The sequence below is a fragment of the Cyprinus carpio genome, chromosome B19 (assembly GCF_018340385.1).
Source record: "Cyprinus carpio isolate SPL01 chromosome B19, ASM1834038v1, whole genome shotgun sequence".
NCBI lineage: Eukaryota > Metazoa > Chordata > Actinopteri > Cypriniformes > Cyprinidae > Cyprinus > Cyprinus carpio.
Window position 1 is genome coordinate 24,589,260 of NC_056615.1, and position 16,656 is coordinate 24,605,915.

Below are 16,656 nucleotides of genomic sequence, written 5' to 3' on the forward strand. Positions count from 1 at the left end.
TATTTGCTAGAAGGTAAAAGCAAGATACTATTCTCATTTTTTAAAATACAATAAAATAACTGTATAAAACCACCACATATAGTCTTGCCTCTTTTCCTTGACATTTACAACAAGATACATCATTTACCGTGACTGCTTGCTCCCTGCGAAGTGTATTTTATACCGGATAGGGATATTGAGAGGGACAAGAGTGTTACTCCTAAACAAATCAAGGGGAAACATCCACCGATAACTTTGATTGAAATAAATTAAGTTACAAATTAAGACAGAGGACCCGCCCCTAGCCACTGAACCAATCATATTTGACCTTCAAAACACACATGGTGTTGCGTTATGGTTGCGCGTGAGCTTTACTACACAGATCTACCAACACTAAAAACCTAAACAAACATAAGCAAAAAAAATCATTACAATCTTTTTTTTCTTGTTTGTTGCATGTGCATGGCAGTGTGTTGGTGTGTATGTGTGTGTCCAGTATGTTTCTCTGTAGACTGCAAGCTTGTTCAACAGTCAGCAAACATTGGGTTTCCCAGAACGCCGTGCAGGAACTGGTAACTGACGCCTGAATCAGACGGGAAATGTGTGAATTAGAGCTATAGGGAGGAGAAGCCGTGTATGAGGTAAAAAGCGTGTAAGACTGTGTGTGTGTTTGTCAGAGGGAGAGATGTGCGCTGAGGTGGCTCAGATGCTGTGGTGTGTAAGCTTGATTTTTTTGGGAGACAGCCTCAGGTGCTGTTGGTCAGAGTAGATCCGGGCTGTACAGAACCTTCAGAGCCATCTGGCAGAGAATAAAGGGGACAAAATCAAAAAATATTTGTCAGTGTGATCAGCAAACACAAGGCATAAACACACAAAATGTTATAATAACTAGTGTTCAAAGATTTGGGTCAGTAAGATAAATATCGACAGTAAGGCAGTAAATATAAATATATATGCTGTCAAAAGATTAATCGCGATTAATCGCATCCAAAATAAGTTTGTTTACATAATATATTTATATTATTATATTATATATAAATATATTTAATATTTAAACATAACATATTTTTCTTAAATATATACATGTATCACACATAATATATAAACAAAAAACAAAAATACACATAACACAAACATATTAACAAAACAAAAACCATAAATTTGGTATACTGTAAAAATATTTTCCGAGACTGTAAATAAAACAGTATATAATATGTATATACACAGTACAGGTCAAAAGTTTGGAAACATTACTATTTTTAATGTTTTTGAAAGAAGTTTCTTCTGCTGCTCATCAAGCCTGCATTTATTTGATCAAAAATACAGAAAAAAAAATGTAATATTGTGATATATTATTACAATTTAAAATAATTGTTTTTAAATTTATTATACTTTAAATTATCATTTATTTCTGTGATGCAAAGCTGAATTTTTAGGATCATTATCACATGATCCTTTAGAAATCATTCTAATATGATGATTCATTATCAAAGTTGGAAACAGTTTCTGCTGCTTAATATTTTTTCAGAACATGTGATACTTTTTTAGGATACTTTGATGAATAAAAAGTAAAAAAAAAAAAAAAGAAGCTATGTTTTTAAAATATAAATATTTAGTAATAACAATATACACTACTGGTCAGTAATTTTTTTTCTTTCTTTTTTTAAATAAAATCAATACTTTTATTCAGCAAGGATGTGTTAAATTGATAAAAAGTGATAGTAAAGAAAATATATTATTAGAATATATATTAGAAAAAAAAAATTATTTTGAATAAATGCAGTTCTTTTTAACCTTTTATTCATCAAATATATTAGACAGCAGAACTGTTTCCAACACTCATAATAAATCAGAATATTAGAATGATTTCTAAATGATCATGTGATAGACTGGATGTTACATGTGACACTGAAGGCTGAAGTAATGATGCTGAAAATTCAGCTTTGCATCACAGGAATAAATTATTTTTTTAAAGTATATTCAAACAGAAAACTATTATTTTAAGCTGTAATAATATTTCACAATATTACTGTTTTTTCTGTATTTTTGATCAAATAAATGCAGGCTTGATGAGCAGAAGAAACTTCTTTCAAAAACATTTAAAAATAGTAATGTTTCCAAACATTTCACCTGTACTGTGTGTGTGTGTGTGTGTGTATATATATATATATATATATATACACACACACACACACTTTTTTTCAGCAAGGATTCATTAAATTGATCAAAATTGACATATTTATTTACAAATATTTATTTTTCAAATAAATTCCGATCTTTTTATACTTTTTCATCAGAGAATACAGAAAATAAATGCATCACGGTTCCAAAAAAGTATTAAGCACCACATATTTATAACAATAAAAAATTTCTTAAGCAGCAAATCAGAATGATTTCTGAAGGATCATGTGACACTGAAGACTGGAGTAATGATGCTGAAAATTCAGTTTTGCATCACAGGAATAAATATTATTGAATACACAGGAATATAATATATATTATTAACATTAATGCAGCCTTGGTAAGCATAAGAGACTAAAAGAATGGTAGATTAACATGAGTTAAATTAATACCCAAGTAGGATATTACTACATCAGAAAAGTAATTTCAGAAGCAGGGACAGTTATTGTCCGTGAAAGATAATGAGAAGCAGCATTTTTCTAATTGGAATAAATACACGGATTAATTGTGCGCTATAAAGAACAGGAAGGCTTTATTAACATTAAGTTAATTGATTAAGTGAGTTTTGATTTAATGTTGTCTTAACCCCACCCACTCCCACAGCATCAGTGAGAAGGATAACAACATTACCGCTGGAGGAAGCTACGGTCTGTGCGCGGGCATGAGGTGGAATGAGAGAGGGATTGAGCTGCGGCTGAATCATCAGCTCTGAAATAAAGAGAGAAACACTCTGTTGACAGACCTCTAAGTGGAATGAACAAAGAATAAAAATATCAAAAGGTCTTAAGAACAGAAATGTTTCACACAAACTACCTCTGAGTTGAATGGTAAAAAAAAAAAAAATCCACATAAAGAAAAGCAACAGGATATTTTGGAGGAGCTGAGCAAAGTGCTGCTAGTCTCCTCTCAATCGCTTCTGTAGTATTTAATTTTCATCCCTGAAGTCCAATTATACAAGTCAAGGTTTCTTGCATCAAACGTAGCTGTAATTTAGTTTTACATCACCATTTGCCGCCCTCTCTCTAACCCTTAGAATTAAAGGACTGGTTCATCCATAAATGAAAAATCTGTCATAATTTACGCACACTCACGTCTTTTCAAATTTGTGTTATTTTATTTCTTATGCAGATCACAAAAAGAGATTTGTACTGGCCGTGCAATTAATTTCCATAGGGAATAAAGCTTTCAAGCTTCAAAAAAAGGATGTAAAAGTATCATAAAATTATTATAAAGGACTCCCTCTGAGGTCTTCTGAAATCAATATATTATATATTTGAAATTTAAATCACTATTCAGTGATAAACATCTTGTGCTGCATTGAAGAACATCATACATGTCAATTATGCACAGACATGACGGTGAGTAAATAAAGACAAATAACTTATCTTTTTTCACCTTTCAAAGTTTGGGGTCTATAGTATATAATTTAAATTTAATGTTTTTGAAATATGTCTTTTATGCTCATCAAGGCTACACTTTTTTTGACACATTGTAAAATGGTAATATTGTGAAATATTATTACAATTTAAAATAATTTTGAACATGAATTTTTTATTTTGAATAAACTACATTTGTAGCATCAGGATTACTCCAGTCTTCAGTGTCACATGATCCTTCAGAAATCATTCTAATATGCTGATTTTTGGCTCAAGAGACATAGTATCAATCCTGACAACAGTTGTGCTGCTGAATGTTTTTGTAGAAACAGTGATACATTTTTTCAGAATAAGTAAAAAGCATTTATTTAATTTCATTAAAAAAATTAAATAAGACCCCAAACTTTTGAATGGCAGCGTATGTAAATGAATAATTGGCTAACATACTGTCTTCTATCAGGACAGGTCAAAGTGAGAAAACGATGTTGATATAACACATAAATGCAGGTGGTTATAGCTTGACGTGATACTGCTTCAGCTCTGAACAGGCTAGTTTTAATAAATGGTCTGGTGCAGGGATTTCTCATGTCTCCTCATCATTTAATGATTCTCACTGCTGGATTTACAATAAAGGCGGATTAAATACTGATCTGGATCCTTGTTCCGAGTATGAATAACATATGGCTAAAACTGAAACTAATCCTACAGAAATCTGTTTTGCTGAGATGCGTCACTTGGATGACTCCTGTATGCAATCAGTGAGAAGTGTGTTGCAAAGGATGCGCATGAAAGGCTCCAGTGACTCACCTGTGGAGGTGAAGTTGAAAAGCGGAGGCAGCTCTCGACCGCTGGGCAGACGGGTGCCAGGTTGGCGCAGCTCGTCAAAGAAGGCATGAGCGCAAGCCTGGAGCGGAGACAGTCGTGTCACTGGCGTGTACTCTAACAGCCGAGAGCACAGGGCTATTGCCTCAGGAGGAGTTCTTGGTTTAAACACCTGTGGAGGAATGACATAAGAAAGAGAAATTAAGTTAATCGAGAGGAAACAACGCTAGAGTTAACAGACAGCTAAACTGAAATTAGAAACTCACTGAAAATATATATATATATATATATATATATATATATATATATATAATATATATATATATATATATATATATATATATATATATATATATATATATATATATATATATATATAATATATATATATGTATGTAACCCCTAGCATCATACATTCATACATACAGTGCCACTTTAAATATTGTGAACCCCTAGCAGACATAAACATATATACACACACATATACACACACATATACACATATATTATATATATATATATTATAGATATATATATATATATATATATATATATATATATATATATATATATATATATATATATATATATATATATATATATATAACCTCTAACCTTTTTAGAATAGATTTATACAACTTTTGAATAGTCTCCAGTTTAAATGCACAATGTGAAATCACCAATGAATCACAGCATTGGTGTCTGTGATTACATTTTAAGCAACTGCAGCTCCTTCACAGATGTTGGCTTTGTGAAGTTTGCTGTGGTTGGGTTTTGTTGAAACAGGGTCTTATTGAGGATAGCGGTCACTTTTGCAAAGTTTTTGCTGAGGTCGCCACTGGTGACTATATAAATTTACGTTATGATCTAAGAATTTGCATGTAATGCCTTTTTTCCTGATTGTTTTGCGATTGTTGTGTTGATGTGATAAACTGAGATGATGTGCATCAAAGTTTTAGTGGGAAAAAGGCTTTCAAACAGTCCAAATCTCCAGTTGTGTTGCATGAGAGAGATTGAAAATGACAGACGTGTGAAATAAAAGTGCAGAAAAGCAGTGTTTATTTCATACAGGTAAAGCTGTCACCTGTGTGGACATTAACAACATCGTTAACAATTCTCATTTATAATCAACACTAATATAGCTTATTGTTATCAAGATCTATTGTCTATATGCTGTGTTCTGTTAATGAACACTTCATATTATTTGTAGCACACTTCCCATCCATTAATCACAATAAGCTTTGTGCTATGTTACCCTTTATTAAACAAAGCATCAGCTTTAAAATGCTCCCAAATTTCTAACGATATTCAACCAATAAATACCGTTTTGGCGCTCATTAATTTGCGATGAGTGATTGCTTTAGTGCCTCAGTTAGAGTGGCACGTGAACCCGTAATATCTTTCTCTATACTTCTATTTATTATAGTATGAAATGAACATGTATGAACATCAAAAGGTAAGCAAGTTATTCAGATTGTTACATTACATGTCGGTCAGATGGTTTCTTCCTGTCTCTTGGACAGAACAAGCAGTAAACTTGCAGACTGTCAAAAGTTGTTACTTGAGAATATTTATAAGCCAGTTTTGTAACTCTGCTAACTGATACCTCATGGCTTTGGCTGTAGATGTGAGTCAGATATTTGTGTGAGATTTTACCTTGGTCCATGGATGTGCTTTGATCTGTGGGAATTTGAACTCTGTGTAGTTCGGGTTCATTTCACGGATCTGTTCTCTTGTGGGTGTTCCAAGTATCTGAACGGACAGACAGAAACATCCGTAAAGAATGCTGGGTTAAAGTAAAAAAAAAACACTAGCATTCAAGGATTTTGAAAGAAGTCTCTAATGCTCACCAAGGCTGCAGAAAAATAGAAAGAGCAATATTGTGAAATATTATTACAATTTAAAGGGTTCATATGATGTTGCTAAAAAGAACATTATTTTGTGTATTTGCTGTAATGAAATGTGTTTATACGGTTTAAGGTTAAAAAACACATTATTTTCCACATACTGTACATTATTATTTCTCCTCTATGCCGAGCCTTTCTGAAATGCATTTATTTTTAAAAAAGCTCATCGTTCTGAAAAGCGAGGTGTGCTCTGATTGGTCAGCTATCCAGTATGTTGTGATTGGCCGAATGCCTCAAGCATGTGACGGACATTTTAAGCCCCTTACCGTACTGTCATGCCGTGTGTCCCGGCTTGACGAGACAAAACCAATAAAACCCATTACAAACGAGGCATTTGTTGCATCCAGTGGGGACATAATTACTGATTATAATGACTTATACTGTGTTTTTACGTGCTGTGTTGTGTATTGTGCCGCGTAAACATAAAACCATGTCTGCATGTCGGAGAAATAACAAACAACAAGCGCTACTCTACACTGCTCAAAACTCACATTTGAATCATCAGTGGCAAATCCTTTAAATATTTAAACGTACTTACAGGCTGTGAGTCAGAAGCGCCAGACCATCCTTGCAAAGTTGGAATTGCCCCACTTTATAGAAACAGACACCGGCATTGTAGGCTACTCTCACAGGAAACAGTCCCTTTTCTCCGCAAAAAAAAGGCATTTATCCGTATATGAACGTGTTTTACAGGCTATTTTAGATTTGGGAAATATACGTGCATTACGGACGTGACAAAAAAGACATAGAGGTTTTGGGAGACAACATTTTGTAGACTTTCTGTGATTTACAATGCACAAACCAGAAGCAACAATATCTGCAGACTGGAGAGGGGTTGACCATTCTCAAAACATAAAATATAAATTTTATAAAGTTTTTGTGTTATAGAGGAAAAATCAATGTTAAGGCATCTCTCCATCACGGACCGTTCTGAAAGCAGAATTTATACAAACGTGTATAAAATGCTTTAAAAACTTTAACAGAGATGTCTAGAGGGTATTTAATAGATCTGCCCCCCCACGTAAGATTTTTCTAGTTACTAGTAGTCGTTCATTTAAGTCATTATTCAACTAATCGCACGTTTGTAATAAATTAACACAATCTAATCCATAATGAGCCTTAGCTATTCCGTGCTCAAGCACATGCATTAAGTTTGCCACAAAGCACAGGCAGAAGTAGCCTAATAATTGTGAAAAGGAGACATTTTAATTATTTATTAATAAACTAATGTTTTCTTGTTGGCTGCAAGATGCAATTCACGGTGCTGACTCATCTCACAGGATGTGCATAATCAGGGAGTATTTGAGAAAAAAAAAAGAAAAAGAAAAAAAAATATGATCGCGAGGGCACTCCCCTGTCATGCATGCACATCAATAATTTTACGCACAAACACCTGAATATGAATAGTAAAAGAGCACATTTCTTTTAGGTTACATATGCATTACAAAGTTAATTATTTTTTACATGCAATGATACAAAATAAAACCAAAAAAAGATTTGTAATGAAGAAAATATGTAGACAAATTAGAATAAATGTTGTGCATCGCATTAAGCATCATGCGCGCCGTGCAAATCTTGCACTATTATATTTTAAGTAATAGAATACACTCCTCCATTTAAATGCGGCTGCAATTTTTTTTTTTTTTTTTTTTGAGTTTTACTTAAATTGTATGAAAGCAAGTTAAGAAGGCTCCCTTAAAAAAATCACTGAAGTTGTTAATTAATGAAGCTGTTTTTTACATTGTGTGCACTTTGTTGATTATATTGGGATATCTTAAGTTTAAACATCAGGACATTTTATTAATCCGTCCATTCTTTTCAGTTTCAATGATTTTGCTAAATCATGGCCAGGTTTAATTTATTAGTTTCGTGTTTAAGTTTGGCCTAAATAATGAGAGCGAAATTATTCAGTGCCTCATGTTTTGCTAAAATAATGGAAATCATTTATAAAACAGGCAACATTTTAATCAGTGTACAGAAAGATATCTTTTCCCCAAGTAGTTATCTGTCAAAATAAATAAAGTATGTGCGTGTTTTATTCTGTTTTATTCATTCTAAGAAACGAACATAACTTATTAAGTAGACTACTAAAGTTTTATCTGTGAATATTAAAAATTTTAACTAGTGTTTTTCTTTCATTTTCCTCTGACTGCAGCTGTCAAATGTAACACACCAGCGAGGCAAAGCTGACGGCTATTTGCGAAAATGTGCTTTGATGCGTTTGCTTGATAACTTGTGGTTAAAGCTCCACTCAGCAGTCAAAACTGCAAATGCACTTTGCAGACGCGGCGGCACTCACGGTGGTAGAAAGCACACTCTGGTTGGCCACATATACCATACACATGTAGTGACGTAGACATGTGGGAACGTATTAGAACAAGCCGTTGTAGGAGGGTGTGGTTGACTTAACTTTTATAAAGAATATCTCTTTGGATTTGAGACTTTAGTCTTTGCAACCTCACAGATCTTCTTTATGCACCAAGAGCTTGTAACACTCCAAAGAGAAAAGAAAAACTGAAATCGCATCATATGACCCCTTTAAAATTTTCTAACTGAATATATTTTAAAATGTAATTTTCAAAGCTGAATTTTCAAGCTGAAAATCATTCTAATATGCTGATTTGCTCCACAAGAAACACTTATTATCGATGTTGAAAACAGTTGAGCTGCTTCCTAGTTTTGTGAAACCTGTGATGCATTAATTTTTCGGATTTATTGATTACTAGAAAAGACAGCATTCATTTGATATAATAATCTTGTTTAACTTTACAAATGTCTTTGTACTTGTCACTTGTGATTAATTTAATGCACCCTTGCTGAATAAAAGTATTAATTTTGTTTTTAAAAATCATTATAAATCACTTTGCCTAAGAGTGTTGAACTGAATATAAAATTACAGCTCAAAAGGGTTAGGTTTACCTTTATGATCTCCACTAGCTGGTCCACACCACTGTCTCCAGGGAAGATGGGCTGCCCCAGCAGCAGTTCGGCCAGCACACATCCAGCTGACCAGATGTCAATGTTGGAGGTGTAGTCTGTCGCACCAAAGATGAGCTCAGGGGCACGATAGTATCGTGAGCAGATATAAGAGACGTTGGGCTCACCCCTCACCAGCTGCTTTGCACTGAGAGACAGATTTGAATTATGAGAAAAACTTAAATCAGACAGTCAGTATGAAAAAAATGAAAGATTTCTAGCTCCTCAACAAAACAATACCATAAAAATCTCCCTCCATCCTAGTAGAAAAGTGAGTATTTCACTACTATTGTTCATGCAGTGGTATTCGGCTTTGAATGCTTTGTAATTTTTCAAATTAAAGAAAATAAAAACGAATGGACTAAAACATGCCTGAATGATAGAAGTGCAGCTAAATTCAATACAGCTGTTTCGCTTTCAAACAGAGCGATTATTCCAGTCTGATGTGCATCTCTCCACTCAGCCAAATAACTATTTTCAAGCCTCTGAGTTGCCAAATTGTCCACTTTTTTACAGACACAAAAAGCAGTCTTCATGTTTCCTCAAAAGAAAACCTAACGGTCTGAATGCCATCAAGTGCCTTACACAATCACAAATTGCAATATTTTAAACAAATGAGGTCTGGATTACAGTGGTCAACACATCTGCCTAGCATCCAAGGGTTGAAGTGGTTGTCATAAAAGCAGCTTTGAAAAAATACTGATATCCATCAGAAAAAGCAGCCAGAGTTTGGCCTGGAGGACAAAGGATCACATCAGAGAGACAATCTGACCAGCCCCATCAATATCTGAATGGATATTGCTTTTGTCAATGAACCGTGGACAAGAACAATGCCATTTGCTAACATATTTAATAATGCACTATCAAAAACAAATATAACTTACAAAGACCAGAGGCAGGGCGAGTTAATGCATCGCCAATACACATCAAATCTAGACACCAACTAAAGCCCACACTTACAAAGTGGTGCACTCTCAAAATAAAATGACTATTATAGTGTAACACCCATTAAAACTGAACATAATGTTCACTGGCGGGCAGAAGGACACATTTGAGAAGCCATCAGAAGCCATCGCGCTCTCTCTCACACACAGCACTGACCTGCCAAAGTCGCAGAGCTTGAGAACAGCTGTTTCTGGGTCCACCAGAAGGTTCTGTGGTTTGATGTCTCTGTGACACACGCCCTGGGAATGGATATAGGCCAAACTGCGGAAAAGCTGATACATATACACCTAAGAGAAAACAAGACGACAAGTAAGCATCTTTATATTAAATAAAAAAGGCAATATCTTAATCAGCCTAAATAATGTAATTAAATTAATATGCATTAATTTATACATTATTCAGTATTCTTTTTTTATTTAGCTTTTTTATTATTATTATTCATTATTATTTATTTTTTATCCTTTCCAAAGCATTAAAAAAAAAAAAAAATTATACTAATGGAAAATTGTACATTTCCGCCCACACACATTTACCCATTCTGGCAAGATAATTAAAATTTGACTGGACTGGATTGTGAAACATAGGCAGTGATATTATTATCTAATTTATTTCCTGTCCATATGGCTTTGGTTATGTCAGCAAAAATAAGAGTTTTCTCAGAAGCATGAAAAGATATTAAAGCAATAATCCTTGAGAGGCTATGTGTCAGTGATTTTCCCACAGTGACGACATAAAAGATATCTAATAAAACAGTAGACAAACAGTTAAATGCATTAATCTTGATAGGATTAATTCTTCTGCCAACTAATATGGCTCTAACTGTAGTAACATTAACTTAACTGAAAGCTGCTTGTGTTTGCTAGTCACATGTGCGTATTGATCTATACATTACAAACATAGTTTAATATCAACAGCATGAACTGATGAATTGTGCACAATAAAACCAAAAACATTTATAGAGAATAAAAATGGTCAATTTTGATTTGTGTTGCCTTGTTAAAATTGTTCAGTCAACTTCACCTTCACATAAAAGATGGGAATAATGGTTTTAGCTTTGCTGAAGTGTCGTGCCACCCTGTACACAGTCTCAGGCACATAGTCCAGCAGCAGATTGAGGTAAACCTCGTCCTTCTGTAGAATAAAGACACATTAACCTCTGTAAATTATGACAAACAATAACCAGATGATGCAAACCCTGGAACAACATATAAAACTACCTAATTTTGCTTAAATCACAATGTTTAATCACAACATATAATCACTGCAGTTAATAGTGTTCACCCTCTGTTTGATTACGTGTAATTTGTAACTAACTGCATGATTCTTACTGTACATTTCTGCCATAGTCACCCCTAATAACCTACTCTTAAATATAATGTAGAAACTTAACATTTTCTGTAAAGCTGCTTTGCAATGCTTAGTATTGAGAAAAGTGCTATACAAATAAAATTGAATTGAACCTGCCAAAAATACACTACATGGCCAAAACTATAAGGGAAAGCCCATGTATCCATATTTTAACTTTTAAAGACTTCCCAGAAATCTGGACGCTGTTATAGCAGGTCCAACTCATTATTTATGCCCATACAGTCAACAAGCACATACTTGTCAATAGAACAGGCTATCAGAATGAAAAGAGTCACCATTATCTTTTTAACTACACTCTCTGAACCTAATTTAAAAGATATTCTCATGACATGCATGACTATTCAAAAGTTTGGGGCATGTAAGTTTTTAAAGCTTTTGAAAAAAGTATTTTAGCTTCAACAAGGCTGATCAAAATACAGTAAAAAAAAATATATTCTTATTAAATATATATATATATATATATATAAGGGCTGTCAAATTATTAATCACGATTAATCACATCCAAAATAAAAGTTTTGTTTACATAATATATGTGTGTATACTGTGTATATTTATTATATATATATAAATACACACACATGCATGTATATATTTAAGAAGAATATGTTATGTTTATATATTAAATATATTTATATATAATATAAAATATAAGAATATAAATATATAAATGTATATACATGTATAATATTTTCTAAATATATAATTTATGTGTGTGTATTTATATATACATAATAAATATACCCTGTACACATACATATATTATGTAAACAAAACTTTTATTTTGGATGTGATTAATCGTGATTAATCATTTGACAGCCCTAATATATATATATATATATTTACAGATATATATATATATATATATATATATATATATATATATATATATATATATATATATATATATATATATATATATATAGTGAGATATTATTACAATTTAAAGCAACTGTATTTGAATACATTTCAAAATGTAATTTATTCCGGTGATGCAAAGCTGAATTTTTAGCATCATTACACCAGTCTTCAGTATCACCTTCAGAAATCATTCTAATATGCTCAATAAACATTTCTTATTATCACTAATTTTGAAACCAGTTGTGCTGCTTCATATTTTTTTTGTGGCAACCAGGATTCTTTCTTTAAAATCATTAATGCCTTTACTGTCACTTTAAATCATTTTAATGCATTACACATTCTTGCTGAAAAATAATAAAAATAATAAATAAAAAAATAAAAAAACTACTGACCACAAACTTTTCAACAGTAGTGTTAATAAATGTAGAGCTCTTGCAACAAATGTCTCAGTTCTTTTACCTTCTCTCCACTGCAATAGAAGAAATAGCGCAGCCTCACTATATTGCAGTGGTCCAGTTTTCTCATGATCTGAAGTTCTCGGTTCCACGAACACAGAAGAAAGACTGTTAGCAGCTCTCAGGGATAAGAGATGTCACAATATTTACACACAGTCAGTTCCCCTACAGCAGCCTGGGTTTAAGTGCCTCGTTCGAGGACACAGTGTTAGGTTTGGTAGTGGACAGCACATGTGGGTCACGGAAACGGTTAGCAGTGTATAGCTGAAATAGAGAGTGGTGTTGGTCAAATAACATACTGGTGAGATATTCAATACAGAATACTGAGACTGAGAAGGTCTCTTAACCCAAGACTGATCCCAATTAGTGTAAGGCCAGTCACTCTGAATGAAGAGCATCTGTTGACTGACATATAACATATAAAAAACATATAAAGAATTTATAACACTTATAGTTTGCATAATACATTGCTCTTTAAGTAATCTTTACCTCTACAACTGTTGGGTCACAATCAGTGTTATTCTAGTATTATTTATATATTATTATAGTATTTATTAACATTTTGAATTTGCCTTTATTTTTATGTTTTCACATTAATTTTAGTTTTATTATTTTGGTATGTTCTTTTTTCATTTTATTTATTTTATTGTTTAATAAAAATGTGTATATATATATATATATATATATATATATATATATATAGTTTTTGTTTTTCAACTATTATTATTTCTTTCTGCTTTATTTTTAACTACCAAATAAAATTTTAAATATGTTCTGTTAACTATTAAAAATGAACTATTCCATGTCGCTTACGGTTTATAATGATAGTCTCTTTGCTAATTACATAAGCACATGCAAAAGTGCTATTGCTAGGTTAGGATTTACAGTGTTTTTGTTGTTGTTGAAGTCAAGGACTATGAGTCGAACTCTATTACACTTCATGTGTACCAAATTAGGCAGTTGAGAACACGTATACAGGAATTTAGCCCTACAGGAATTACACTTAAAAAAAACTGTGTTATTGAACAGAGCGAGTCAGCAAGAATTTATATGCTTGTGTGAGGGTGTGTCATACCTTAAACCGCTTATCCTGAAGTACCTTCTTGATGGCCACCCACTCCTGACTGTCAATGAGGCGTGCCTGATACACCACGCCAAAGGAGCCATTACCGATCACCTTGATATCGGTGTAGGACACCTCCTGCGGGCGATCCGGGCCCTGGCCTGGGGTGGCAACCACAGTGGTCACCTTCCCACTGTCTCCTACAACACATTCGAGACATTAGATCTGATTAGATCAGATTGTTCCCTGGGTGTAAACGGACAAATAAGCACCAGAAAAGTTTAGTCAGGGATGATGTTCTTGCAGCAAGAACACTCATTCAGCAATGCTATTCTCTAAAACAAATATACTCCTACCGATCTGGCATGTACAGGGTATACTGATTCGAAACATAATGTTAAGGAAATATATTCACAGTCTTTAGTCGCTGGAGTATATTTTTAGAAATAGCCCAAAAAAAAAACATTGTATGGGTCAAAATGATCGATTTTTCTTTTATGCCAAAAATCATTAGGATATTAAGTAAATATCATGTTCCATTAAGATATTTTGTAAATTTCCTACCAAAAATATATCAAACCTAATTTCTGATTAGTAATATGCATTGCTAAGAACTTCATTTGCACAACTTTAAAGGTGATTTTCTCAGTATTTTGATTTTTTTGCTCCTTCAGATTCCAGATATTCAAATAGTTGTATCTCGGGCAAATATTGTCCAATCCTAACATACCATGCATCAATGGAAAGCTTATTTATTTACTTTCGAGAAATTTACCATTATGACTGGTTTTGTGGTCCAGGGTCACATATTATGATTAAAAAAGGTCATTTACCGTAAGCATCACTGTCACTGCAAAAGGCGGTATAAAAGCTGTAGAATGATATGCATATTGGACATAAACTTATGCAAGTGTACTTAGTAAAAAACAGTGTGCAAGTCTAAATGAATCATGGCACATATATCACTAAATATGGGCCTGACCTGTCTGTGTCCTTCACACAGGACATTATGACAGAGGGTGTGTCAGGAAGGGTAGTTACCACCTATTCAACATGCCCTACAACCTAGTAAGTTGCCGAGTAAAGCATTTAAACAATCACTTAAATAACAGCACTGTGGAAGAACATGCTTGTCAACCAGCTGTTCTTATTATAAGTGTAGTGTGCTGCCTACTAAGACGGCATTATCCTCTAACCATTATTGCACTACACAACTGACTAGGGTACTGCCATGTTTTCTTACATCTTACCATGGTAAAGTTGTGTTATTTTGGGGTATGGGACCACTGTAATACAGTTTTCTCTGGTAGCACCATTATATTATTTTATGTTCCATTTAAATACTAATGCACATTCATATGGAGATCAGTAACGTTACCATGTTATATAAAAGTACCATGATATAACCAACACTGTACCATGGTAACGCCACTGGAATTTTTGTTAATGTCCCAAAAGGCTGTTTACGCCGCACAGTTGGTCAGTATTTCTCGGTTTATAATTTAACTCAAAATTATGACAAATTTTCTTGGTTAGCTCAGGCTAGTTTCGTGAAGATGACATAACTGTCAATATCAAGAAAACATGGGTGTGCTGTTCAGTAATATAAACGGTATGTCCATACGATATGTCCACTCGTAACTGAGATAACTTCGCTTATATACTCACTAGATAGTTTTAAATTTGCGCAAGCAGATGAACTGTCCGCCGAGGCCTGCGAGACCCCGGGCTTTCCTGCGTTGCTCCCCACGACAGCGGCGGATCCGGCGGATGCTGCAGCGGCTCCGGACGCCCCCTGAGGCTCAGCGAACGAGGTCGTCCTGGGCCGCCCGCTGCCGCTCATATCTGACTGAAAATGTGCCGAGGCTGTGGGGCGAGGTTTAGCGGTTCTCTCGTCGACTTGGCCTGTTGCGGGGTGAAACATTGGGTTAAAAACGAAAAGATGACAAACCTTTTTGCCGCGACCCTCCGCGTTCACCCACTCTCTCACGCGCTGAGAACACGCGCAGCCTCATGGGAAATGCAGTTCGGCGCGCTATATTCATCCGACTCCAAACAACTCCAGGAGCAGGTGTCACACACCTGAGTCACTGCCTCTAACTTTATCATGCACAGTTAGTTATTTTTGTACGTTGTTATTAATAATAATAATAATAATAATAATAATAACAACAAAAAATCATTTAAAAATAGATAGATAGATAAATAATTTAAAATTAATTCAAATAAAACTCATATTAAAAAAACACTAATACAATAATGTGTTCATTATTACTTGTAAATAAAACTTGAGGTCCGAAAAAGAAAATAAATATTAAAATGGCATTCTAAATCAATGCTTTTTCAACTTTATCATGCACAGTTAGTTATTTATGTATAATAATAATAATAATAATAATAATAATAATAATAATAATAACAAAAAAATCATTTACAAATAGATAGATAAATAATTTAAAATTAATTCAAATAAAACTCATATTAAAAAACACTAATACAATAATGTGTTCATTATTACTTGTAAATAAAACTTGAGGTCCGATAAAGATAAGAAATATTAAAATGGTATTCTAAATCAATGCTTTTTCAACTTTATCATGCACAATTAGTTATTTGTGTATAATAATAATAATAATTAGCAAACAAAACATTTAAAATGAATTCAAATTAGACTCATATTAATAATAAAAAAAAATCTAATAAAATAGTAAGCTGTTCCTTATTAC

The 16,656-nt window shown here is 33.4% G+C and overlaps 1 protein-coding gene across 2 annotated transcripts; it reads right to left on the reverse strand.

Moving 5' to 3' along the window:
• Window positions 1-415: 415 nt before the first annotated feature.
• gsk3aa (glycogen synthase kinase 3 alpha a) lies at window positions 416-15,959 on the reverse strand. Of its 2 annotated transcripts, XM_019124281.2 has the most exons (10): window positions 15,599-15,958; window positions 13,943-14,130; window positions 12,872-12,955; window positions 11,207-11,317; window positions 10,343-10,473; window positions 9,185-9,389; window positions 6,015-6,110; window positions 4,344-4,530; window positions 2,791-2,868; window positions 416-778 (listed from the first exon to the last, which is right to left on the reverse strand). In XM_019124281.2, exons 1-10 carry the CDS (start codon window positions 15,852-15,854, stop codon window positions 726-728), a joined length of 1,389 nt encoding a protein of 462 aa, XP_018979826.1. In that variant the 5' UTR covers window positions 15,855-15,958; the 3' UTR covers window positions 416-725. The 2 variants fall into 2 exon arrangements, with proteins under 2 accessions (XP_018979826.1, XP_042601236.1); XM_042745302.1 differs by lacking the exon at window positions 2,791-2,868 and having other exon boundaries at window positions 15,599-15,959.
• Window positions 15,960-16,656: the final 697 nt, after the last annotated feature.

Bases quoted from the DNA above. Each gene is read 5' to 3' on its own strand.
- gsk3aa (XM_019124281.2), bottom strand. From the start codon at position 15,854: ATGTTTCACCCCGCAACAGGCCAAGTCGACGAGAGAACCGCTAAACCT. The intron at 12,956-13,942 runs GTATGACACACC...CTGTGTTCGTGG, and splicing joins TTCAGGATAAGCGGTTTAAG to AACCGAGAACTTCAGATCAT. The intron at 4,531-6,014 runs GTAAAATCTCAC...ATTCCTCCACAG, and splicing joins AAGCACATCCATGGACCAAG to GTGTTTAAACCAAGAACTCC.